The 26,175-nt window shown below is 43.5% G+C and overlaps 1 protein-coding gene and 1 long non-coding RNA gene across 3 annotated transcripts in view; one reads left to right on the forward strand and one right to left on the reverse strand.

Annotated features, from left to right (window-relative positions):
• Positions 1–551: 551 nt before the first annotated feature.
• The window catches only part of FIGN (fidgetin, microtubule severing factor), a 117,114-nt gene continuing 91,490 nt past the window's right edge, over positions 552–26,175 (reverse strand). Inside the window, exon 3 of one of the 2 annotated variants that reach the window (XM_029071951.2) lies at positions 552–2,830. In XM_029071951.2, the coding sequence (XP_028927784.1) occupies positions 576–2,830 (2,255 nt within the window). In that variant the 3' untranslated portion in view covers positions 552–575. Of the gene's footprint in view, positions 2,831–4,707; positions 5,063–26,175 lie in introns of those variants that run through there. The other variant, XR_003761998.2, reaches the window with a different exon arrangement.
• On the forward strand, positions 1,382–19,784 carry LOC114814244. Its single transcript, XR_003762000.1, has 3 exons — positions 1,382–1,454; positions 10,062–10,284; positions 19,691–19,784. It is a non-coding gene; the product is annotated as an uncharacterized LOC114814244 (long non-coding RNA).

Here is a 26,175-nt window from a genome sequence, read left to right on the forward strand (position 1 = left end):
TATTAGCACATGCCACCAATGTAATTGTGAGGCAAACAAAAAAATAAAGCACCACTCCAGGCACTTGACAGCAACTAAATCTCGAGAACAGCAGAATGGAATCAACACACAGGGTTCGTGTCCTTCTGAAATCAACCCACTTGCACCTTGCTCCTGGGTGAGCGTTGTCTAGCTGGAGCAGAAGTGAGCATCAACACACGCTTTCTGTCATCTGTGGCTTTTCAGATCGGCAGCTCCCGTCCGATGCGCTTTTCCTCCAAGTCTACCCTGACTCTTCAGATGCAACGTTACCGTCGTCTCCCCGGTACCCTCTGAAATTTCAAACACTACAGAAAAGGGGGCTCCGTACCCTAACGCAGCAGGTTGCGTGAGAGAGAGGAGGAGGACTGGGGCGGGGGAGGAGGGGGGGGGGAGAGAGAGAGAGAGAGAGTGTGTGTGTATGTGTGTTTGTGGGTGTGCGCGCGCGCGTGTGCGTGCCAACATTCATTACAATTTTTTTGTTTTTCATTTTGTTTGTTTTTTTTGTGGGTTTTTTTTGTGGTTTTTTTTTTTTTTTTTTTTTTTTAAAGAAGCCATCACTGACTGCAACCAAACATTTTGTTCCACTCAATGTACGTATCAAGCTCTTTTTGAGATATGCTAGGCTGGATCTTGCAGAAAGCGTTTTCAAAGTCTTGATACGTCACCGGCCTCAACGGGCCGGGGAGGATGGCGGAAAGGTCTGTGGCCGGCAGGGCGTGGAGCGGGCCGACCACGGCCTCCTGACACAAGTGAGCCACGTCTAGTCCCGAGAAGCCGTCCGTGCGCTGGACGAGCAGAGCCAGCTCCTTGTCACTGAGACAGTAATTGTGCTGTGAGAGCAGCTGGACGATGATCTGGTGCCTGGCGGTGCCGTCGGGAAGCGGGATCAAGAGCCGCTTCACGAAGTACCTCCGCAGGGACTCGTCGATCTCCTCCGGCTTGCTCGTGGCGCAGATGACTAAGATCTGGTCCTCGGCGGACGTCAGCACGGTGTCCAGCTGCATAAGGAACTCGGTTCTCATTCGACTCATCGGACCGTGCTCCTCGCTCACCGGCGAGGAGAGGAGCATCTCAATGTCACTGACGAAAATCACCGAGGGCTGGCGACACCGGGCCACGAGAAAGGAGGCGTGGACCACCTTCTCTCCCTCCCCCAGCCACTTGGTGACGAGGCCGGAGCCGGCGATTTTGAAAAAGGTGGCCCCGAGCTGACTGGCTATACACCGGCCCAGGAGGGTCTTGCCCGTCCCCCGGGGGCCGAACAAGAGGAGGCTCCTGGGCGGGGCCGCCAGGCCGCTGAACGCGTCCGACCGCAGCACGGGCCACAGCACCTCGTCCTTGATGACCGCCTTGGCCAGGTCCAGGCCGGCCAGGTCGCTCCAGTCCACCGGCGGCCCCGGGTTGATGATCTCGTTGGTGACCAGGTCGAGGAGGTGCGTGTCGGTGTTCTTCAGCTGCTCGTCCGCGGGGTGGCCGGATGAGGTAGCGGGGCGGAGCCCCGGCCCCTGCAGCGGGTGGGGGAGGGTCTGCCTGTGCTCCTCGCCGGGGTCGCTCACGGCCGGGGAGCCGTACTTGCCGAAGGAGTCTCCGGCCCTCGAGCCCAGGGCGCCCTTCGGCGTGCCGTAGGACGGGGGCGTCAGGGCCCGGCCCGACTGGCCGCCGAACTTCCTGGGCTGATCGGAGGGCATCAGCTGCTTGGTGGGCTTGAACGCCAAGGACGACCCTTCGGCGCCTCGGTCGAAGCCGTTCCCCCGGCCGGCGGACGCCAGGCCGTTGTCGGGCATCCGGTACATGGGGCTCTGGGCGGACCTCTGCTGGCCGTAGCCGTAGCCGCCGTAGCCGGAGTCCACGTCTCCTTGCCCGGCCATGTAGAAGGCCTTCCTCTTGAGCGAGCTGGCCGAACTGTTGCTCAACGCGGAAGGGGCGATGGGGGCCAGGCCGTGGGTCTGGTAGGCGTAGCCGGGGACGGTGGTGGGCGGCAGCGGGGTCGGGGCGGGGATTCCTGAAGGCAGGTAGGCCGAGGGCGGCGGGGGGGGCGCCCCGCCCGGGCTGTACCCGGGGCCCACGGCCGCCTGGGGCGGGTACCCGGCCGCCCCGTAGCCGTACCCGGAGAGGTTCGACGTCCCGTTGTAGCCCGGGACCAGGGCCGGGGGCGGCGGCGGGGGCGGGGGCTGCAGCAGCCCGGAGCTGTGCAAGGGGGACGGGTGCGGGGAGGGGAGGGCGGGGGCCGGCTGGCCGCCGTACGTAGAATGCAAATAGGAGCCGTTGTACCCCGCGGCGTATTCCTGAGATGGGAGCCCCGAATGGAGACTGGGGACCGTGTGGCCGCCGCAGGTACTGCTGGAATAGCTAGGTTCGCTCAGGTTGCCGGCCACCCCGGGGGGACTCCCGATGCTGGCCGAGACGTCCGCCGGGGGGAGGGCCGAGCCCACCCCGGCTTTGCCGGCCGAGATGACGTCGGGCACGCAGTTCAGAGGGTAGACGCCGTCCGAGTTCAGGGGAGGCTGCCACGGTTCGCTCTCGCTCTTCCGGCCGTTCACCAGGCCCTGGGGGCTCTCCGCGTAGTTCCCGAGGACGGGTCTCTCGGCCGGGCCTTCGAGGATGCCCGAGTACTTCTCCGCGTACTTCTTCAGCAGGTTGGAGGCCGTCAGGGCGGAGATGTCGTCGTTGGCCCAGGCGTACTGGTAGGTGCGTTGCAGGTGGCCGCGGTAGGCTTCCACTTTGTGGGCGGGAGACCGGGTGGTCGAGGTGATGTCAAAGTGCTGTTCTGGCCACTGGGCATGCTCCGGTGTCCACTGCATCTTCAAGCCTACAGCGGTGGGGGAGAACAGAGTTATCGGGTGGCTCAAACATCTATCCCCCAGAGTGCCGGGCGGGCCACCGACGCCGCCGCGCGAGGCTTTCCCCGTTCCTTCGGCTCCCTCCTCCGTCTGCCCTGCACGTCGAAGAAGCCGCGGCTGGAATGCGCCCCTCACGGATCAGCTTCGAGAACTTTCAGGGCCTGCCCGCCACCTGTATAACTCGCTCCGGGTACACGGGACAAAAAAATTCAGCTCTCGCCTCCGATTACAAAAACATGCAACACACAAGCACGCTTTAAGGATTCCGTACGTCTCACGTCTCAGGGAGGCCTAGGGTGGATTGCTTTCGCCCCCTCATCGCTAACATCCGAGGTACAGAATCACTCCAATACCTTCAGCGACAGAGTCGATACGGTCTGAAAAAATGTCATTCCTCTGCTAAATTCAAATCCGGTCATTGGCAACTTTTTGAAGAACCAACGGTGGATACGGTTCACACACCGGGCCCGTGAACGCCGTTCACATCTAGGATTCCTTAACCGCTCTGTCTTTTCACATCGCAGTTTCGGGTTTTATATTTTAACGGATGTAAAAATATGAGACACAGCTGACAGATCGCATCTAGAATACCTCTCTTATTTGGCACCGAACACCTAGTTAGCACAGTATAATGCACCCTACGCAGAACAATATGACACAGACAGAGCGGGTCATTCCATAATCCAACTCTCATCTAAAGTGGTCCACGACAGTTTCAAATCTGCTTCGTGGAGTGCAGCAAAGCAATCTCCCGGGCAGCGCTCCATCGCTTTCATCACACAAAGCCTACAACTCGGTATGAATTACAACTGGCTCCTTTCTGCCCCTCAGTTCTGTTGTTGAATCTCTGAAAAAAAAAAACAAGCATCACTTGTCTGTCGGTCTTCTCGCTCCCCTTCTCCCCCTCCCTCCGCCCCCAGCGTCCCGGAGGATGAAAAAAGGAAGGTGGGAGGGAAGGAAGAAAGTCAGGGTATTCGGGAGCGGGGGGAGAAGAAGGGGTTAAAGACTGAGCGGACAAACAGCACCTGAGTTCCTCAAAGTTCTATAGGCAGCTCTGCATGGCGGAAACCCCATTAATACAAATACGGGGCCGGGGGGGGGGGGGGGAGGTAGTCATTTTCTGGATTACAGATCGATGCGATGGGTGGGATTTTTTTCTTTCTCCCTTTTTTTGTACTTCAACTTACAGTACACTTAATAACTCTTTAGAGTTCTTACCTGTGTGGGTAGGGGCCCTGCATATTTGTTTTTATTACTCAGCTCTAGTAAAAAAAAACAACAACAAAAAAAGGCCTCTTTAGTTGCTCTTATAGTACCAAAAGTGATTTTTGCAAATGGTCTTATGCCCTGTGGCACAGATTCCTCGATAAGGAGGAGGCGGCTTAGTCTAAATGAAGCATCTGTGGCACTGGCTCCCTTCTGAATTACTGCAGTCTATTTTGACAGCTCCCCCCACCCCGCCAGCTCTCCTCCTCCTCCTCCTCCCCCAGCCCCCCCGCCACCGCCCCAGCCCCTTTAGCTCTTCATTGCCTGACTCTGGCATCTGACATGGCCAGTTTAGCCTCGCGGAGCTAAACCTAACACCGCACACAGTTTGGTAACGGAATGGCATGTCGATTCCCTCCTGACTCCCTCTTCCTTGTTTGCAAAACCACTGCACCAGACACTGGAAGTTAATTAGCAGGATGATGCTGTGCTAATTGTGTTAATTTACAAGGTTTTAGTCAAAGAGAATCATGCCAGGGCTGGGACTGCTGTCATGCTTCCGACTTAATGATTAAGAAATACTGAAAACAAGGTGGGAAGGATTGCAGTAATTACACAATAAATGAATAAAGCAACAGGATTCATTTGCAAATATATTTTATTGCAGTTGTACTAATTTGCATCGACTTTTTTTTTTAGGATTCATGCAGATACTAATTTGCACATCACATCTCAGTTCAATTAAGCCTTAAAACTGCAGAACGCAACTTAATCCGGCCTTATATTTCTTTCAGTAGAAACACCGCCGATCTCGCTTCACACGATTCTTCCTTGGCTTTTCCACGTTTCTTTCTTTTGTGTGATTCTTTAAGTCCTACTCCCGCATTCATCAAATATTCAGGTCAACAGGAGAGAAAAGGCCTTTCTAATAATAATGTTATTTTCGGAGATCGGTATGTATCATTTTAATCGGGGAGACTATCTGGGGAGAGTTCCTGGAAGATAGAATCATTCAAATGAAAGCAATATTTTATTAACTTAATGGTTTCCGACACCTCACCCATTGCACTTCTTGGGGGAGAAAACACCACGAAAACGGGTGAAACGAAAGAAATCATACTTAGAGGAAAAAGACGCAGTTTTAATGAAGCAGCATTTCAGAAATCATACTTTGGTTAAATTCAACTGGAAATTATTAAGAGCAAATCACCGGGAACCAATTGCAAGTAATCAGTATCTAAATTCTTCTAGTGTCATGGGATTTACTTTGAGCCTTTTAAAAAGCAGAGAATATTAATGCACCGGCAATGCAGAACTGCCTAAAAGACATACAAATTCATTAGCCCTGTAAATTATTTCTGTGGTGGTCTCCCTTTTCATAAAGATGACCAAAACAGCGTCAATACTATAAAAATACGTGTGCAAGAAGTAGATCAGGCTGCAGATTGAGTAGATACACATGAATAGGTGTCATGAAACAGTCACAGTACAGAATTTAGCAGGAGAAGGTATTGGAAGTTATGACAAAGGAATAAAATGGATGTAGCTCCCTCTTTTACAGTTAGCTGAGCTGAGTCAGTGCTAGCTTAGTCCGTAAAAATGTGTTTTGGCCATTCAGGCTCTCATCTCGGGGAGGGAAAGAAGTGAGAATCATCGCAGCCCAGACGAAAACTGCCTGAAAAAACTTAGAACAAAACGCCTCCATAGGTTGTCCTGTAGTACTTAACTCTATCACCTTGAGTCTTACAGAAATCCAGGCATCGTAAATAGGCACGGGTACATTTTGAATACCAGAAGTATCCTTCTGTCCAACTGATTCACACCAGTCCAGAATTAAGAATTCCTAATTTCTGACTAATTTTCCATAGGTTGCCTTGAAAGAGCATGCTTAATGAGTTTCAATTTCTCTTGAAATTAAGCAAAATGATTGTTCTGGAACAACTGACAGGCAGATCACTGCATTCCGATTTGCATGCTTTCTCCGGGAGTGCTCACACTAAGAAAACTGAAAGTTTATTTACGGATACATGTTAAGTACTAGAACTGCAAAAGAGACAGGATTGTGCTTTGATTAAATAACCTTAAGGAAAAGAGCTGTTATCCCTTGAAACACGAGCATTTATTCCAGGGCATTGCAATCATCAGTGCTATTTGGAAGCATAAGTTAACAGTTAACCATAAGCGTGTTCTTTATATTAGTATGTGCTGAAGAAGCTAGTATTTACAGAGTCCAGGAGATTGCCCTGGCCTTGAGGGCACAAAGAGCCTTTTCATCAATTCCTTGCATTTTGACACTAATTCGAAGTAGCACCAAACTTGTTTTTGGTTCAATTTATTGGTGGTGATGTCTCAGAAACAAAATGGAAGAAAAATACAGCATCATCCACATTCCATTTGATTTTAGAGTTCCCCCTCTTTGGAGGAGCTATTTTGCTTGTGACATTATACTAGAATCAGCAGCAAATTCCCAAGTCAATTTGTAAAATTTGCTTTCTTTTGTGAGCATTATATGAAGTTCAAAGGCAAACAGGAACATGTTTTAACCCTGTTAGGAGCAGGAAGAAAATCATTCCCACAGGTGTTTGGAGATGAAATGGATACTGGTTCTTCTTAAAAAGAATCATCACAAGTAACAACAGTAAACAAAGGAATCAGTAAACTTTTCATTTGAAAACAGCAAAATGTAATGCAATACACTTGATAAAGACGTGGTAAATACCAAGTGCTATTTAACGGAAAATGGCTTTTGAAGGTAATTTCATATATGTCAAAAAGACAGGTACAATGCAAAAATGCCCCAACGATCTTCTATTACATTTTTTTTTCATATCTTGGCTCTCTTTAGAACTTGGCTCTCTTTGGATAGCATGTGCAGTGGCTACAGGAAACGTCCACTTCATTATTTGAGTTTTGGAACTAAAACATGCACCCTCGCTCTGTTCTTCTTGATCTCTGTCAAACTGTCACTTAAAAACCTGGATTAATGGAGTTGTTTCCAAAGATAAAATCACAGCTCCATATTTACCCAAGCAATTAGACCAAGAAAGAACAAGAAATATTGAAATGATGCTCGATTTGTGATAAGACTGGGAATGTAAGGAATTGGAAGAGTAAAGGCTAGTAATGTTCTTTCTAACACTGGGCTAAAACTCTACTTGGGCTCGCGTGGCTCCTGCAGGTTAGGTTTCATTGCCAGCTGTCCAGAAACCCACTGAACCAAGGGACTGCTTAGGGGCAGGAACCTGCTCCCAGACAGTAAATGGACACACAGCAGGGTGGCCTGGTGGATAGAGCACAGGATTGAGCACCCGGGGAACTTGGGTTTTAATCCCGTTTGGGATTCCTTGGGCGAGTCACTTAACTGCCTTCTCTCCTCAAATCCACCAATCACACTTCCCCCCTTCAAAGTCCTATTGAAGGCTCACCTCCTCTAAAAGGCTTTCCCAGATTAAGCCCCCCTTTTCCTCAGCTCCCCTCCTCATTGCCCCGACCCACTCCCTTTGCTCTATTCCCCCTCCCCACCCCAAAGCACTTGTGTGTGTATATATATATATACGCACACACATATCTGAAATTTTATTTATCTTCATCCCTATTTACTTGTTTTGATGTGTGAACATATACCTACAATTCTATTTATTTATATTGATGCTATTGATGCCTGTTTACTTGTTCTGATGTCTGTCTCCCCCTCATCTAGACTGTAAGCCCATTATGTTCACGGATTGTCTATTTCCAAGTGCTTATTACAACGCTTAGTACAGTGCACTGCACACATAAGCACGCAATAAATACGACTGAATGAAAGCAGCGTGGCTCAGTGTAAAGAGCACGGGCTTGGGAGTTAGAGGTCGTGGGTTCTAATCCTGGCTCTGCCACTTATCAGCTGTGTGACTTTGGGCAAGTCACTTAACTTCTCTGTGCCTCAGTTACCTCATTTGTAAAATGGGGATTAGGACTGTGATCCCCATGTAGGACAACCTAATTACCTTGTATCTACCCAGCGCTTAGAAGAGTGCTTGGCACATAGTAAGTGCTTAGCAAATACCAAAATTATTATTATTATTAGAAAATGGGGATTAAATACTAGTTCCCCCTCCTCCTTAGATGGTGAGCTCCCCGTGGGACAGGAATGGGATATAAAATGATATATACACAAACAAAAGCGCTCAACAGCCCCAAAAGGGACAAGGTCAGCTTATTAGATGTCTCTGGGCTACTGGGACTTCTTTTAAAGATTTTATTGCAATCTTTAGTGAGACTCTCTTCAGAAAAGAATAACTAAAAGAATACCTACGAAGGTAGAGCAGTTAGGCCAGTTTACTCCTTCTGGCCCAATGCAGCAGACCACTCGTTTCCTGGCTGAAAGTTAGGGCAGAAAGTTCAATGTCTCCAATGAAGAGTTCAGAGAAAATTCATAGGTACAAACTAGAGCGTTCGTTAATGATAATAATCAAAACAATAGCAGTATTTGTTAAGCTCTCACTTTGTACCAAGCACCATACTAAGACCTGGAGTAAATGCAAGAAAATCACATTGGAAACGGTCCTCGGCACACAGGGCGCTCCCAGTCTAAGGAGGGGAGAGAACGAGAATTGAATCCCCACTTTACAGATGAGGTAACTGAGACACAGAAAAGTAAAGTGACTTGCCCGAGACCACAAAGCAGGCAAGTTACAGAGTGAGGATTAGAACCCAGGTCTTCTGACTGCAAGGCTGTGCTCCTTCCATTCTGTGTCTCTTGGAGGAGCTATCTAAAATGAAAGACAAATTTCATACGATTCATGTGGCCTAGTGAGATATCATTATCACTGTTTTTCTCGGCCATTTATCACCAAATATAACGCATACAAGCTCCCGGCCACTTCATACTTCCTCCACCAATACTCGGAGCGCAAAGGCTACAGGAAAGGAAGTATCCCCAGAACAGTGGATGGTATACCATTTAGATGAAATGCACCAATAGAGTATATCATCCCCTGTCCTAGTGAACTTTACCGGATAACAGCGCGTCTCCAACTCTGTGGAATTGTACTCTCCCAAGCGCTCAGTAGAGTGCTCTACACGCAGTAAGCACTCAATAAATGATGATGATTAAGACGATCATGAAAAGAACCACTTCCCTACAGGGTGAACTACAGCATGGTTTGATACTCATAGTGAGGCTCTGGCTTACAATCGATTAAGGTTATGTAGGGAGAGGGAAGCAGCGTGGCTTAGTGGAAAGAGCACGGGCCTGGGAGTCAGAGGACCTGGGCTCAAATCCCAACTTCGCCACATGTCTGAAGTGGGGCTCTGGGCACGTCACTTAACCTCTCTGTGCCTCAGTTACCTCACCTGTAAAATGGAGATTACAACTGTGAGCCCACTGCGGGATATGGACTGTCTCCAACTTGATGAGTTTTATCTACACCAGGGCCGAGTACAATGCCCGGCACATAGCATGCATTTAACAGATACCACTAAAAAAAAAAAAGTGACTAAAATGCATGGCGCTGCAGTAGGTGTTTGCGAGGAGTACAATGGGAGACAAATATACATCCCCAGCCCCTCAAAGAGCTTAGAGTCTGAAAAGAGAGACAGAAAAAAATGACTGACAAGTAGTGGGAGCTGGAGACAGAATAAATGTTGAAAGACACGCACGGTCTCTTGACACTATTGCTCCAGTCCCACTGTCAGGGTATCCAGGGATTTAACATCTCCTATCCAGAGATTTAACATGTCCAACACCATTAAAATGAAACGGAACAAGAACATAAAAGAATTAGCCCACCCAGAATGAAATGTGCTGCCTATACTTTTTAGAAAAGGAAACTTTACTGGTAAACTATCAGCCCACCCAGTACTTGGTTATCATGGAAGAGGTGGGACACTTGGGTCAAAGACTACATTCCACCAAAAGTCCCAGTGGGCTGGTGAATTCACATTCTACACATGTGGACTAAGTCACTGGGGGTAATATTGACTTTGTAAACAAAATGTGTTCATTCGTAGATTCCACCTGGAGGAAAATTAGGATGCAACAGGAAGAAAGGAAGCGTAGAGAATCGTAGAAAGATGAACATAGTGGGCAGAGCGTCCGGCATTTTGTAAAAACGTGGCTGGCAGAGAGAAGGAAGAAACATCTCGTCCAGAATTTGAAGATGTGCTCCTTTCCCGCTATCACATACATCGTTGTAGAGAAATTTTGTGGGGGAATCCTGACACCAAATCAAAGGTAAGGTGGTTCTGGAAATAACCTTTATTAGCAGGCCAAATGCTGTTCCTCAATTAACAGTCTGATAAGTAGAGTCCCAGACCAGAAAAAGTGGCACAACTACTTTCAAAATATTTTTAACTAAAGCAGAGACTATAGGATGTTTTAAAGGCATTTTGTCCATCAACACAAAGCAAAAACTGAGGGGGAAAATTGCTTTACAACCAGGACTTAGTTAAGGGGATCTCCAAATCTGCAGCCTCAATCTAATAGATCCCAATTATCTCATTTAAATACTGTCAAATGATTATTCTTTTCAAATCACACTTTCACACCTCACGGCTGCAAATTAGAATACATCTGCAGCAAATTGCTCTCCCCTCCCCCAGTCCATCTCATTTGCATAAAACAGCACTTTTTCCAACCAAGAAGCAAGAAGGCGTTTCTGGCTAAGTGGTCCGTCTTGGGTTCAGTTCATATCCTTTAGCACCCAAAGCTCCAGGCCATAAAAAGACCAACAGTCGGAACAACACAGACTCGCCTGACCATGGCTTCACGCCTTAAAAGTGACCAGGGGGTCTAGCAGATGACCAAAGTGAGTGAGCCCACTGTGGACAGGGACTGTCCCTATCTGTTGCTGAATTGTATTCCCAAGCGCTTAGTACAGTGCTCTGCACACAGTAAGTGCTCAATAAATACAACTGAATGAATGAATGAAAGTGGCCTGAGTCAAGTGAACCGTGACACTAGGAGTCACCACTTGCCTTCCAGTCACCGTGCCAGGCAACGAGCACATCTTACTCTCTCTCTGCAAGCGCTCGGCACAGTGCTCTGCACTCAGTAAGCACTCAATAAATACCACGGATTGACTGAGTGAGGCCCCAACATGTGGTCTATTTTACTCAGGTCGGTGCCAACTTCCTTCCTCCGGAGACTGAGTTTAGATTTCTAGTCTATGCTTCTATGAGAAGCAGCGTGGCTCAGTGGAAAGAGCCTGGGCTTTGGAGTCAGAGCTCCTGAGTTCGAATCCCAGCTCTGCCACTTGTCGGCTGTGTGACCGTGGGCAAGTCACTTAACTTCTCTGTGCCTCAGTTCCCTCATCTGTAAAATGGGGATTAAGACTGTAAGCCCCATGTGGGACAACCTGATTCACCTGTGTCTACCCCAGCGCTTATAACAGTGCTCTGCACATAGTAAGCGCTTAACAAATACCAACATTATTAGTCTAGGCAGTAAGGGTGGCTAGTCCACCATCGCTACGGAAGGTGAAATTTAGCATGCAGGGACGGTCAGGTCAGTCTTTTTAATATGCAAGACGGATGTACATACAGAAGGACTGCTTGCATTTATGAGAATGAATGCATAAATGTCCACGCAAAGCAATTAGGCTAATGAAAGAAGCGAGAGATATCACTTTTAGTCTGCTGATCTCATGTTCACTGTGTGTCCATAACAGATGGCACGTGGCTTCAGAATCCCCACCATTCTTCTAACGAGGTGCACCGCTATCCACAGAAATCTAACTCCTCACCATGTGCACAACTACGCTTTTCTTTATAGTCCAGTTTGCATCAGATACATTTTTATTCCCTAAATCAAACGGGGTCCAAAAACGACAACCATGAAAATAAACATATCACCTTCATTCTCAAAGGACAGTGCATCATTTTCATTGTCGAGATATAAAATTCAGATACACGACTTTATAAATACAAATGTCTAAATGTAAATATACTCAGAAAATCCTCTTCGCCTAAAAATATTCAATGTCAAAGATACTTCAAGCTTAAAGAGATAGCACCTAGCCACCCGTTAAAACAGGCCCTTCTGAGCCCGATTTCTCAATGCTTTGTATCATCAACTGTTGCAGGGGAACACACAGAATCTGAATTCAACTCTCAGTAGGTAAACACATGGCCAATTTTCGGGTGGTTAACCACTGGGGCTTTTTCTTAATTTACTGAGTATACATCTTAACAGGGATTTAGCACTATTTATAACTGTTTTAAATAAGGCTTTGCAGTTTAACCTTTAAAGTTGCAGCTTGATGGCCCTTCATTTTGATGCCGCCTCTTACCTTTTTCCATATGTTATTTTCAATCCATTAAGGCCATCTCCCCCTCCCCCCCAGCTCTTTTTGTCATATAAAGATCATCAGGACATACCACATCCGTCCATAGGGACTGCCAGGGCTGATGAATATGTATGCTCTATGTCACAACAGAGCAGTCCCCTTGTTCTGTGGCATCGACCCTCTTATGTGTGTAAATAACAGGTGAGCCATAGTGCACGGGGATAAACGGGGTTAACGTGATCCGAAAACCAGGTGCCACCTATACAAAAAATTCGTGTCTGGAACATATACCCTCGTGGAAAAAATTCCCCAAACCAGAAGAGTCACTCATTTCTTGAGGTTTTTCCAGTTAAACGCTAAGGCTCAGACCAAACCGTTACCACGATCCTGAAAACCGAACGGCCATACAGTACTTGCAGTGAACGCAAAGAGCTGAGCCTGGTAAGCTGCTCTGATTTATGGCAAACTGCATTTTTAGCTTCCTCAATCACAATCCTGTGATATAAATGGTAGCGGGCACTCACTTATGTAGATAGAATTAGCTGTAATGATTTATCTGCCTGGACCTATGTGAAAGCAAAGATCAATTTCAGTAAGTTTGGAATAAACTGTAGTCAATTTTGACCCAATACACTAAGCTAACAGGGGTCAAAAAATAAATTTATAGTACCTAACACTTCGCGACCCAGCCCAGAATGAACACTGCATTCATACCCTTTTCATCTCCTTGCAAAGGTACTCTGCTCCTCCTTGCCTTGTAAAAAAAAAAAAAAAAAAAAAATGACGGGTAAATAAAGGTGTTTTATTGAGATTAAGACAACTCTCCACTAAATAGATAAACAAGTGCTAATACGGCCTACCTCTAAATATATATTTAATCTTACAGTCCCCTTAAAACCTCCGTGCTTACGGTGACTTCCAAGTTCACCAGAGCCACAGTAAAATTTGTTTAGGTTATTTATGCATTTTCCTCTTTTTGGCAATTCATGCATTAATTTTTAATGCAATAGCAAAGAGATGTAGCGCCTTGGACTTCGATAAAAATATTCTACAGCCACGACTGGGTGACATAGTGCATTAATTCAGTGTCCTTCACTCCCGGGACCTGCGTATAATTTAGTCCAGCCTGAAGAAAATAACTTTGATCCGAAGGCAGTGGGAAAAGCTACATATGAAATGAGTTTTGGTGGGCTTCGTGTTGTTTCTTTCACACTAGACGACATATAAAGATAAACGGTTTCATGACGCTACCAACATGGCCCTGGATTAAAAGCAAAGAGCTCTCAGTCACAACAGAAATGGTTTCTCAGCATCCCCCCGCCCCCCAATTCCTGCACACAGGCACATCCTTCTTTTCCGGTAGAGTAAACCTGAACGTCACCAATAATTGGGACGTTCTGATTTCCTGATAAACAGAACATTGCTAGAGTGCATTGGTAACGACAGTACGGTCTTTAATGACAATGGCTTTTCCATTTGTAAAAACAAAGAATGCTGCATAATGAGAGGCCCAGTCATTGAAAGGATAATGTCATCTGGGAAAACTGACACTTCCTTTCCTGGGTAGATCCCCTTCAGTTCAGTCTATGGTGTGGGCACCGAGGATCCCAAAATAAGGAGTAGAATCACTTGTTCCCAGCCAGCTTGGGCTTCACTCTCTACTTACATCCCTGGCCTAACTTTCCCTTCTCCCCGCCACCATCAAGAGCTAAGAATCAAAGCACAAAGATAACCAACCGAAAGAGACAGAAGATTCAAAAATGTTTCCCTGCATAAGGTTTCCTCTCCACGGTCACTCACCAAAAAGGATTCATTGTCACATCAGATTATTACTCCTCGATTATGGTTCGCGCAAGTGAAAATGGTAAAAGAGTGTATTTACATGCTTAGTTGTGTCAAGGGTGCATTCTTTTATTAATATTTAGGAAGGAAGGTGAAATGGCTAAGAAAACTATTTTTAAATCAAAACGGGGGATTTCAATTCAGATAAACTCATCTTTTTGGAAAAAATCCTGCTTATGTTAAAATTCCACAAACTAGTCCCTCATGTTGTGTGCTCTCTGCTCAAAGGAGCAAAGTTCAGTTTGCAGCAGGAAAAGCTCAGATGTCTGGAGAGAGGGAGGTGTGTGTGTGTGTGTGTGAGTGTGTGTGTGCGCCTGCATACACACACACACAGGTTTGTGCTGAGAGAGGGCATAAGGACTGGTAAGAAAAAAAAAAAACCCCAAAAATTAACCACCATTCCTGTCATAACTTTGAAACAATCTGCACAATCTGTAGTAAATTAATCTACTTGGAAAACAATGTAATTAATCTAAAACACATCTCACACACCATAACTATCACATAAAGATCTAGTGCTAAACCATGGATAATTTAAGCATCAATAAGCACTATCCCTGCTCCACGCTTTCACTGTTCAAGTATGAAGCTAATATTGAAATGGTTGAAGGATTTCCTCCAGGGTTATACAACCGAAAGTCCACTAAACAACATCGAATTTCAGTAGAAACACAAATTTGGACAGTTCGATAGTTTAAGAAAGATATATGTCTACAATTAAGAAAACTTCCAAAAACATATTTCCATTTAAGCCCATAGTCTGAAATATATTTAATGGAAATCTTATTGACACCACCAGTAGCAGCTGAATTACATGTTTTCCCATGTAATTTCCAAATCACTCAAAGGAAATGATTAATCAATGGTTTAGTTTTGAATTATTTGGCCACAGTGGGCGGAATAAATTCCGTATCAATAAACTATGTAAAAAGATTATTAAATGGGATTTCTAAAACTTACAAACTTTGGATGACATTTTTCCACTAAAACTGAATTATCTTTTAAAGTTTCAGTTCATCTAGGACTAGTTTGGTTTCCATTCCAATAAATACTACTGATTGACTGAATTCACTTGGCAGTCTTTCACCCATAATAATAATAATAATAATAATAATGGTATTTGTGAAGTGCTTAATATATGCCAAGCACTGCTCTAAGCACTGGAGTGGATACAAGGCAATCAGGTGGTCCCATTTTACAGATGAGGTAACTGAGGCACAGAGTAGTTAAGTGACTTCCACAAAGTCACACAGCTATGTGGGATCAGAACCCACGACCTCTGACTCCCAAGCCTGTGCTCTCATATTCCCTCTAGATAAATTGATAAATAGATCAATAGATATATCATCTAGATAGATGAATTGTACTCCCCAAGAGCTTAGTACAGTGGTCTGCACACAGTAAGCACTCAATAAATGCAACTGAATGAATAAATGCTACTTTTTATCTGTGGTGTGAATGTGTGTGACTGTGTCCTCTTCTATCAGGCATTTTCAGTTACAATCAGTGTTCTTGTTTTAACTTCAGAAATTATTTTACCCACTTCAATGTCAAATGGCATTACATTTTTAAAAAGCCGTCATATACAGAATATCGCATAAAACACTGAACCCTTTTCACTGGCCACAGAGCTCGCAGAAGCATTAAAATGTTACTGGAGTAACCAAATGACAGCAATGACAGCTTAATCACTTAAAGGCTTTTTGCATTAACACTGGTTTTTTTCAATTTGAGTAGTAATATTCAAGCATGATTTAATAGGGGGTTAGCCATTAAATACAGTTAAATAACACACATTTTACATTTAGATGGAGTTTAGTAGCTAATGAACATTCATATATACAAAAGCAAGGACAAATTTATGAGACTTCATTTCTTATATATCATTTTCCAAAAGAAATTTCTTTCTTTTTTATGTGTACAAAAAGTTGATGCTTTAAATCAACATCTGACATCTTTGTGTGTTTGTATGATGGAAAGTAGGAGGATCTCAAGATAAAACATAAATGAAAGGTGAATCATGTTAATCGGGGGAACAGCTCCTTAAAACAGAAATAAATCTCTCACACACACAAATATGCATCCATCTACATATGTACATATATATATATATGTGTATATATATGTATACACACACACACATATCACACATACATACACACGTGTGTATATACATATATATATATACATATAATCATTTGACTTTCCGCAAAGACATACGTGGAACCTAAAGGTGACCTTATTTAGATCTATTAGACTGGCAGCCTTCGCTATTTTTAAGCAAACAAGACTTCTTCCACGCCACCCGTTCAGTTTCCCAGCATATAAATTGGATGAAGACTTGGACAATTCTCTATTCATTACTGAACTGTGGAAAGGAAACACAGAGGTGGCTTTTTCCTTTTAAAGTGTGTAATGCCTTGTAGCCAGATTCCAAAGCATCAAGGAGAGATTTCTTTTTTTTTTTTTTTTTTTGCTAGACAAGCTGTCGTAATTGAAATGAAGTCTAATCAGACTCATTACTGTTTTCGGCAATTTGCACTACCGAAGATGCTTATTAGGTAACTGTGTTTAATAAACCGCTCTTTAGAAAAATACCAGTAATGAGCCCTTAACAGCCAATCTTTAGCGTGAATGTTATGTGAAAAGTGTTCCAAGCGCTGAATAGATTTTCACATTTAGTAGTGTCATAATTAAACTCCAGACATCAGTCGCTATGATGTGAGATTTACTGCATTTGTTTTTTCCCTTTTTAAGTATATTGGAAAATACCCTCGCCTCGATTTGAGTTGAAGTATATGGTTTCAACATTATAATTTAGGTTGTGGGCAACCTGGTAAAGCTATATATTAAAAATGACAATTAAATGTGCATTGTTTGAGGGTGACATAGACTGCTCCAAGTAGGAAATCACAGGCCTGCCTTATCCCCACTAATATCCCCACATTCTTTTCCTTTCATTCTATTTCATGAGTAAATGTTTCCATAGGTGTGACTCATTAAGAAAATAGTCATACTTCTATCAGTATCATAATAATATTGAATTAATTTCATCTTCTGAAAAGAGTATTTGGGAGTATGCTGACCAACTCACTTTCAAAACTGTGGAATATATAAAAGTGGCATAATACAGTCCCATTAGGTATCTGCCTTTAAAAATATTAACTCGACTTTTCACCATTATGCTAACTCCATTCCAGTAGTAATTTACCATGAAGATACTACATACAGACCATAAGACGACAGTTCTGAATATATTATTCATAAAGCACTAGGAGTCGTGATCAGGGATGGATAGTCTACTCATCAATAGAAAGTTCATTTTAAACCGCTATACACCTCTAGATATAGATCATTCCCACATGAGCTCAAAGAGACATCTACAGCACTAATGAGTTAGGCCCAAGACTTCCACACTAATTACCAGAGACCAAAGCTGATCTACCGGCTTCATTCTCTTTCATTACGGAAGCCGCGTGGCCCAGTGGAAAGAAGATGTGCTTGGGAGTCAGAAGGACCTAGGTTCTAATCCCAATTCCGCCACTTACTGCTGGGTGTGACCTTGGGCAAGTCACTTAACTTCCTCGTGCCTCGGTTCCCTCACCTACGAAAGGGGGATTCAATACCTGTGCTCCCTCCTACTTAGAATGTGAGTCTCATGTGGAAACCTATTATCTTGTATCTAAACTCAGTGCTTAGTAAAGGACTTGGAACATGGTAGGCACTTAACAAATACCTCAATTATTTCATTAGATGCAGCTGGCCTAGAATTCCAATTTCTAATGTTTAAAGACAACATGCAGGAAATCAAGACAACCTGGAGACTGAACTTAAGAAACTTATATTATAACAGGATAAAGAATACTTTCCTCAGGAAGTTACCGATGAGAGCAGTACAATATCTGGATTCAAGGGAGTAGGGGAAAAACGGGGGATCTGGAAGAAAGTCTGTAAAGGTAATCAATAAAGGGACAAGAACAAAAATTACAAACAACTAATTCTTTTGATCTTGGGATCAATATATCGAAACTCTTGGTATTTGAGAAAGATCCCATTCCTGAAGGATTCCTCCAACAGCACTTCATATTTCTCCTATCCCCGGGCTTCAAGATTTCTAATTGGAGCACACAAGCCCCCATATCCATTTTCAGCTTTCTGAATCAATGGGGCTAAGAGAACCGAGACTGATTCATTCGATTTTGCGGTAGGCACTTCTATGCATTACAAAGTGGAGAAAACCACTCAACTCATTCCCTTCTCACAGTTATCAGATCGAAATATCTTCCAGTTTAAGACTGGGCTGAATTCGTACTCAGATCCCAAAATGCAAAATTAAAGAAAAAGCTAGCGGATCTTGCCACTGCACAACCCCAACTCCTGCACCTTTAAATCTCTCTCATGGCCAGACTGATTCCAGACGGAAGCTAACTGAGGTCCTTCAGTGGCTTTGCAGTGTCGCCTCCTATTTTTGAATAATGCATTAAACATCACATCATTTATGAGTGACAACCTAATGCTCTAAAGATACAGAATTCATGTTTTGTATTGTTGACTCTATTACAAAAGCTCAAATGCTTCAAGATGTCACTGCCCACCAAAAGTCCTTCGGTCGAGACTCAATTTAATGGCTCAGAAAATGGTTTCAAATGGTGATGAACATTACGGCTTTAATTAGAAATTTAGAGCATTGCAATTTTTATAAAACAACTATAAGTATTACACATTCACTGGGAGTCAACATGGGACATAACCACAACACTAACTTATAGGAGATGCAACTGAGCTTTCCCAAACCACCAGCTCCGTTGCATTAGAATTTTAGACCATTTCAACTAGCAAGATCTGCTGGGCCATGGACTTACTTGTAGAGTTCAATAAATACTCCCTGAGCATTTTCTGAACTCTATTGGGGTTTCATGGCTTGAGTCAGATTGCGTATCCAATCTCAAGGACAGGCAAGTCAAAAAGGAAGACAAAACTGTCTGTGACTCTGCTCAGCCTTCTAAATATAAAATAAGCTGAATGAGATAATGTGCAGAAGTCCCCAGATGTATAAGCAAATCTACATTAATAATAATAATCAATAATGGTGGTATTTGTTAAGTGCTTACTATGTGCAAAGCACTGTTCTAAGCGCTGAGGGGATACAAGATGATCAGGTTGTCCCATGTGGGACTCACAGCTTTAATCCCCATTTTACAGATGAGGTAACTGAGCCACAGAGAAGTTAAGTGACTTGCCCAAAGTCACACACCTGGCAAGCAGCGGAGCCGGGATTAGAACCCACGACCCCTACTCTCAAGCCCAGGCTCTTTCCACTGAGCCATGTAACAGGAACCTATCAATAAAACGAAGCCCAAGGAATTAAACAGGTATTTCATTTTGAATGTTTTTAATATTAAATATCCAATGCAAAACAACGATTCAATTTAGCAGCAAAGATGGCTTAATACTAGGCAAAATTAAGTGCCAACATGCACAAACTAACAAAGTTGTCTTGCTTTTCTTCAGAGTGGGAGACAAGATGCAGTCCTCATTGTTCAAGATCACGGCAGAAAAGGAGGAAAGAGAAAGGCAAGGAAGAGCGGCATGAGGTGAAAAAAGAAGGAAGGGAAAAGGAACAGGTAAGGTGGAGGGTAGAATATGAGAGGGAGAGTGTGAGGGAAGGTGGAAGGCAGGGAGCCAGGACACAAAACAGAGCATTCACTCTTTTGGGCAGACTGGGCATAAATATGCTAGTGGTCCTGAACAGACTGATAAATTCCTGTTTTATGTACTACACAGTACACAACTGTTGACAGAGCCTGGTTTGAAGCACATGCAGGTACTAGTATATGACTTTTATTGTCCATCATGACTGTGTTTAGGTTTTGGCCTAGTTCCTACTCCAGCCCTCAGAAACCATCTCTTTTTTCAGTCACAAACTGCCGTTAGGTTCTGGAGTAACCCATTATTTCATGAATGGTTTAGTGAAAGAAAGCGTGGGCTGCTGGAAACTCCACCCAACTTTTGCATTCAACCTTTTCCCAAAAACATGCTCCTTTAATTCAACCTTGGTTAACTTTCTTTCCTGGAGCTTCAAGAGTCAGGAATTGGAGGACCTGCTCTGCCCTGTCAGGTAATCAATCGATGGCATTTATTGAGTACTTACTCTATGCAGAACACCTGTACTAAGTTACACTTGCGAGAGTACATTACAACAGAGTTGGCAGATACGTTCCGGGCCCACCACGAGCTTACACTCATCTATAGGTAATGAAGTTTTTAGTTTCTTTTTCTTAATCCAAAGAGTGCTTCCTGGATATTAATACTGTCCAAACGGAAGAAAAACAAACAAAAAATAAAGAACACAAAAACAGGTCCCAACAGAGTTTTTCCTCTGCAAAATTTTAAAAAAAAAGGGCACAATAAAAGTAAAACCCAAAAGATGTCGGAAAAGTGGGCTTATATTCTCAGCACTATCAACGGACTAGGAAAAAAGTTTCATATTCTCTGAGTTTCCTCATCGACACAGTGAGAATAAAAACCACTTTCCCTCCTACTTATACCTGTCTCTTCCACAGCACCTTCTACATCCCCTCTCCACTATCTGATCCTTAGTTTGGGCATCATCAAGAAGTAGCAAACTAACTTGGGCATAAGCCTTCTCGCTATCTTCCTGCCTCCAGTTTCTCTCCCTCCAGTCCACACTTCTATTGCCCATGACATTCTTCTGAAATGTCTCACCCTTCAAAAATTTTCAAGGGTTGGTTGCTTCTTCCAAGAAGCTTCCGGGTACCCCATCTTCAAAGCCCATCTGGTATCACATCTTCATCAATGGTATTTACTGAGCACTTACTGAGCATAGCAATATAGTAAGTGCTTGGGAAAGTCCAATACAACAGAATTATGAAGAAACATTCCCTGCCCGTAACAAATTTATCATCTAGATCTCTTCCATGAAACCTTCCCTGATTAATTCCTACTCTCTCCACCTTCTATCCTTCAACTGCCACATCGGCTATTCCATGCCACCTAAACAATTAAATCAGCACAGCCCCCACAGCACCTGAATAAGGATCCTAAACACTCTATTACTTTCCCTTGTTAGACTATTAAACTTCTTGAGGATCAGGATCATGCCTTCTATGTCTCTGTACTCTTCAGAACACTTAGAATGTTCTGCAGATAGTAGCCACTCAATAAATGCTACTGATAATTGATAAATCTCATCTTGGTTCTCTAAAGCACTGTCAGTTGGCTCATAAATCCCAAATTGTGTGCAGGCGCTTCTTAAAAGGATGGATTTCTTGCTATTTTTTTTTTACCTCAAATGAATCCCTAGGTGCTCTGGAGTAAGAATCTCAATTACCTTAGAAGATGGACAGAAGAGAAAGGAGAGTATCTAGTTGCCTCTTAGAAAGAGCATAGTTTAAAATCTGTTTAAAGAGGGAAATTAAAGAACGATAGATCACCTTCAAATTTGGTTCGGAAATTGAGCTCTCATGCAACACACTTGCAGAAAACCACATGGGACAAATGGTTGAACTGTTTAAATCCTTGTATCCTGAGGGAAAAGGTACAAATAGAACTCTAGTGGGTTGAGTGGTATGTTAGTGGTATGCCTTACTACTATTTTGCCTGATCTCTAACCAATCTGGAACCAATCCTGGCCTGGCAAAAATAGGGTCCATTGGGCTCCCGGAGCCTTTCGGTTTCAGCCTGGGATGGGAAGATGGACAGAGCAATGAGGCCAGTGTGTTGGTGGGTGCAGAATGATTAAATTCTGGGCCGGAAGTGCTCCGGGTTTCACCACTATTTTGAAAATAGACGGTCATCACTTGGGCTCTCAAAACACAATTCCTAGCAGCACAGAGAGGCAACCGTATATTTGAAACGTAGGTCATAAAGGGTGGTCAGACAATCCTGTGGAATACCAACAAGGCCACATGTATGCGATGTCACTTGCATCCCGCTGGGCCTGCAGCAGCATAATGTAATGAAGACTGTTGTAAAATCAGGTAAATGGCCACCAAAATATCAATTCTTCTCTGGTTTAGGCCCAGATGGTTAGGGGTGGGATGAAGGATGGTCTTAGCAAGAGGGTTTCTTGATAGTGTAGGGCTTTGGTAGGAAGCTGATGGAATTTTACGCATCCTCATCTTGAATTTAACCAACTTTGTATGGGAGGTCACTCTCCACCTTATGGAATAATACTGTAGATGAGGGTGTCTGGGTGCCATCTCTGATGTCACAATAGATGTGTAAGGAGTATTCTAGTTCTGAGCATAGTAAGCGCTCAAAAAATAGAACTGGGTGATTGGTTTTTAAGCTTAGGAAAATGTCTGTATTTATGCTTAGAAATAAAAAATACACGGCACCCTAATCTTCAACCAAAAAAAAAAAGGCACGGATTCCTAGGTCTCCTGAGAAAGGGAAATGGAAAATTGTGATTTGCATCCAACTGCAAGGATTGTGCAAAGTTGGATAAATCCAATTTTGAGAAGCAGCATAGCTTAATGGATAAAGCACAGGCCTGGGACTCAGAAGGACCTGGATTCTAAACCCGGCTCGCCACATGTCTGCTGTGCGACCTTGGACAAGTCAATTTACCTCATCTGTAAAATGGGGACTAAATCCAACTTTCTCCTACTTAGATTGTGAGCCTAACGTGGAACAGAGAATGTGTTCAGTCTGATTATCTTGTATTCGGTACAGAGTAACTGCTTAAGTACCATAACAAGGAGATGCATTACTGGCCTAATGACACAGGCACAGGCCTTGGAGTCAGAAGGGCCTGAGTTCTAATTCCCACTGTGCTACTTGTGTGCTGTGTGACCTTAGGCATGTAACTTCTCTGGGTCTTAGTTATCTCACCTGTAAACAGATGTAAGACTGTGAGCCGTATGTGGGACAGGGACTGTGTCCAAACTGATTATCTTGTATCTACCCTAGCACTTAGAACAATGCCTGGAACATCATTTAGACTGTGAGCCCGTCACTGGGCAGGGAATGTCTCTATCTGCTGCTGAACTGTACATTCCAAGTGCTTAGTAAGTGCTCTGCATATAGTAAGCGCTCAATAAATACTATTGAATGAATAAATGCTTAGCAAGTACTACAATTATTATTATTACTACTACCATTAAAAAAAATCCTGACCTTTTCTGTGTTATCTCAAGTGCCCAATGTGTCAAGTGGGGATGAAAACGCCAGTCCCTCCCTCCCTCTCAGGACTTTTTGGAAAGAACCAGAGGCTCTGTGTCCAAAGCATAATAGACTCTGAGGAAAAAAAATAGTAATTTTTTCCATCAGTACGCAAAATCAATCCCCAGACTTAAAATACCACTTTTACTTACTTGATTGCCCCATATTTTTGTATATTTTGCAACCCAAAAGGCAGAGGAGGAGCGGTTAAGTGGGAAATTAAGTCTAGCAATAAGGAGAGTGGGAGAAAAAATGGAGTTAGAAAGGAGAGAAGAAAGAGGAAGAAGAGAGAGCATTATGTGGGAAACGGACTTTGTCTGATCTGATGATCTTTAAGTACTCCAGTGCTTACTACAGTGCCTGCTCCTAGTAAGCCCTTAAATGCCATAATTATTATTATTATTATTGAGACTGCCTTCTTAACTGCACTCTCTCAAGTGCACTATTCAAAACAGGCATTCAACAAATTAACCCCCTCCCCAAACCAACCCGGCCCTTGCTGCTTTGAACTTATTCTCACTTTCCTGCTCCTCTTCCTCCCCCGGAGAATGGCTATCACTGCTTGCAATTATGTGGTTAAAAAAGAAAAAAAAATCTTTTATTTCCTTCTAAAAAATCGGGATGGGGCAATTAGGCAGTGAAGGTAATTATGCGAGTAAATACAGTGGTTGCAAAGAGAATAAGGGTGAACCATTAAAAATTATACATAACTAGTCCAATTTCTATTTCAACAAAACCAATGTTTGTGCCTTTAAACAAAGACAGCGCTTTGTATCTTAAAGGACTCATTTTCAATTGAAAAGAAGCAAAATATTACAAAATGAGTATCATTCAGACTGCTTTATTCCCCCTCCGCCCTGCAAAAAAAAATTCTACGGTTGAAGCCATGTCATTCTCATTCTATTTGAGGCGGATTAACAGATTTTGCCACGACTAAACTTATAGATATTTGATAACAAATGGTTAGAGGGCATAAGCTGATATTTAAGAGTTAAGGTTGCACCAAGGTAGCTTTGATGGGCCATTTTATATTGAGGACAACCAGATATGACATTTCTTAAAAAGGTCTGTATTGCTCAAGAGTGGGAATGCCCTAGAAGCATCAGCGAGAACTCCTGCTCAGCATGACTGCATTTTTTTTCATATTTTGACTGGTTTCGAGGAAAGCACAGTCGTGCAAGAAATGTTTTCTCAATAAATCCTCTGTGAGGACTAGTCAATTCCAAGATCAGTTACATAGCATACTCTCATAAGGATTAAACTGTCTTTCCCAGTACCTTAAGTGATATACTACCCAGGGAGGGCACTGGTGCGTCAGGACTAAGAATTCTAGTTGTTGATAGGTTAGAATCTGTTCTGGGCTGTTTTAGAATTCGCCTCACCCTCATTACAAGGCCGGCTGTTATTGTACACTTATGCCTTTGTGTAAGGTCACTCATCTAGATTAAACTGCTTGCTGTAATACCACCTGTGCTTAACACCTCAAATGCTTGCTTTCCAAGAACAATATTATAATGAAGTTCGACGGCACATGCCACTCCATGGCCTAAAAAGACACCGTATGTAATTTCACATGATACGTGCAAAGTACGAGTGTGTGAGCCTTTTAGGGGGTGCTATTCTAAATTAGTAGATGAGGGAAAAATCTAATACTCCATTAGCTAGAATGCACTAAACTTCGATAGCTAACACACAAATGGTGGACAATAGGCATTAAGCTGTTTCAATGATAGATATGTTTTCACTTTCAGAGGTGCCAAAATGAAAAAGAACCTATCCCACAAATAAGTTGTCCCTATGGTCTCAAAATGAGAACTTTCCAAATCCTCACACTTAAGACATGTATTAGGCTTACAGAGGTTGGGGACTAATGATTTGGGCTAATGATTTGCAATTTGCAACTTCATTTCTGTCAAGGACTGATTCGTTCAATCATATTTATTGAGCGCTTAACTGTGTGTACAAAACTGTAGTAAGCGCTTGGGAGCGTACACTACAACAAGAAATAGTCAAGATCCCCACAGTGAGCTTACAGTCTAAATGATGAGCTTACAGTCTTACATCCCTTGGAGTTTTTGCATGTGTTCCTACAAAGCTCACTCTGAGAGGGTTTAACTTTGCCATCTGGCAAAGAAAATCAAACTCAAAGCCCTTATTGTTGATTTCAGGCATTTAAGAGCTTATGGTTGTAAACTCCTTGAGGGCCGGGAACGGGTCTGCGAATTCTACAGTATTGTACTCTCCCCATTGCTTACTACAGTGCTCTGCACTCAGTAAGTGCTCATAAAGTACCACTGTTGATTGATTGATTGAATAGCAACTCATCTTCCCAGTGCCTCTCATTTGAAAGATATAAATGCACGCAAAGAAGGACAAAACTGCAGCATTGGTCATGTCAAAATAGATCTGAAGATGTCAACAATAGCAAAACAAGTCGTAAGTTTTAAACTCCCCAAAAGGGAAGTCAATTCAGCAAGTATTTACATTGCCGTAACTAAATCAATGGGCATAAATCCTCTCAATCATGCTCTTTCCATCCCCCACTCAGACATGTTTTATAGCTCTCATTTTTTCCTCAGGCTAATCTTAGGAACCTATAAAAATACTTTAACTCTACTGACCAAAATGTTCTGGCATATTTTTGGTATGATATGACTTGGGTTATGAGAATCAAAGGAAATCTCAAGTAAACGAAACATCAACAGCAAACTGAGGGCCGCAGTATGCTAGGAGTACAGTCATCTGCAAATGGACAAACTTTAATTTGATTCCTGGCACCATTGCCTGTGCTGAGAATTCTCCTATCTCTT

This window comes from Ornithorhynchus anatinus, chromosome 9 (genome assembly GCF_004115215.2).
Source record: "Ornithorhynchus anatinus isolate Pmale09 chromosome 9, mOrnAna1.pri.v4, whole genome shotgun sequence".
NCBI classification, from domain to species: domain Eukaryota; kingdom Metazoa; phylum Chordata; class Mammalia; order Monotremata; family Ornithorhynchidae; genus Ornithorhynchus; species Ornithorhynchus anatinus.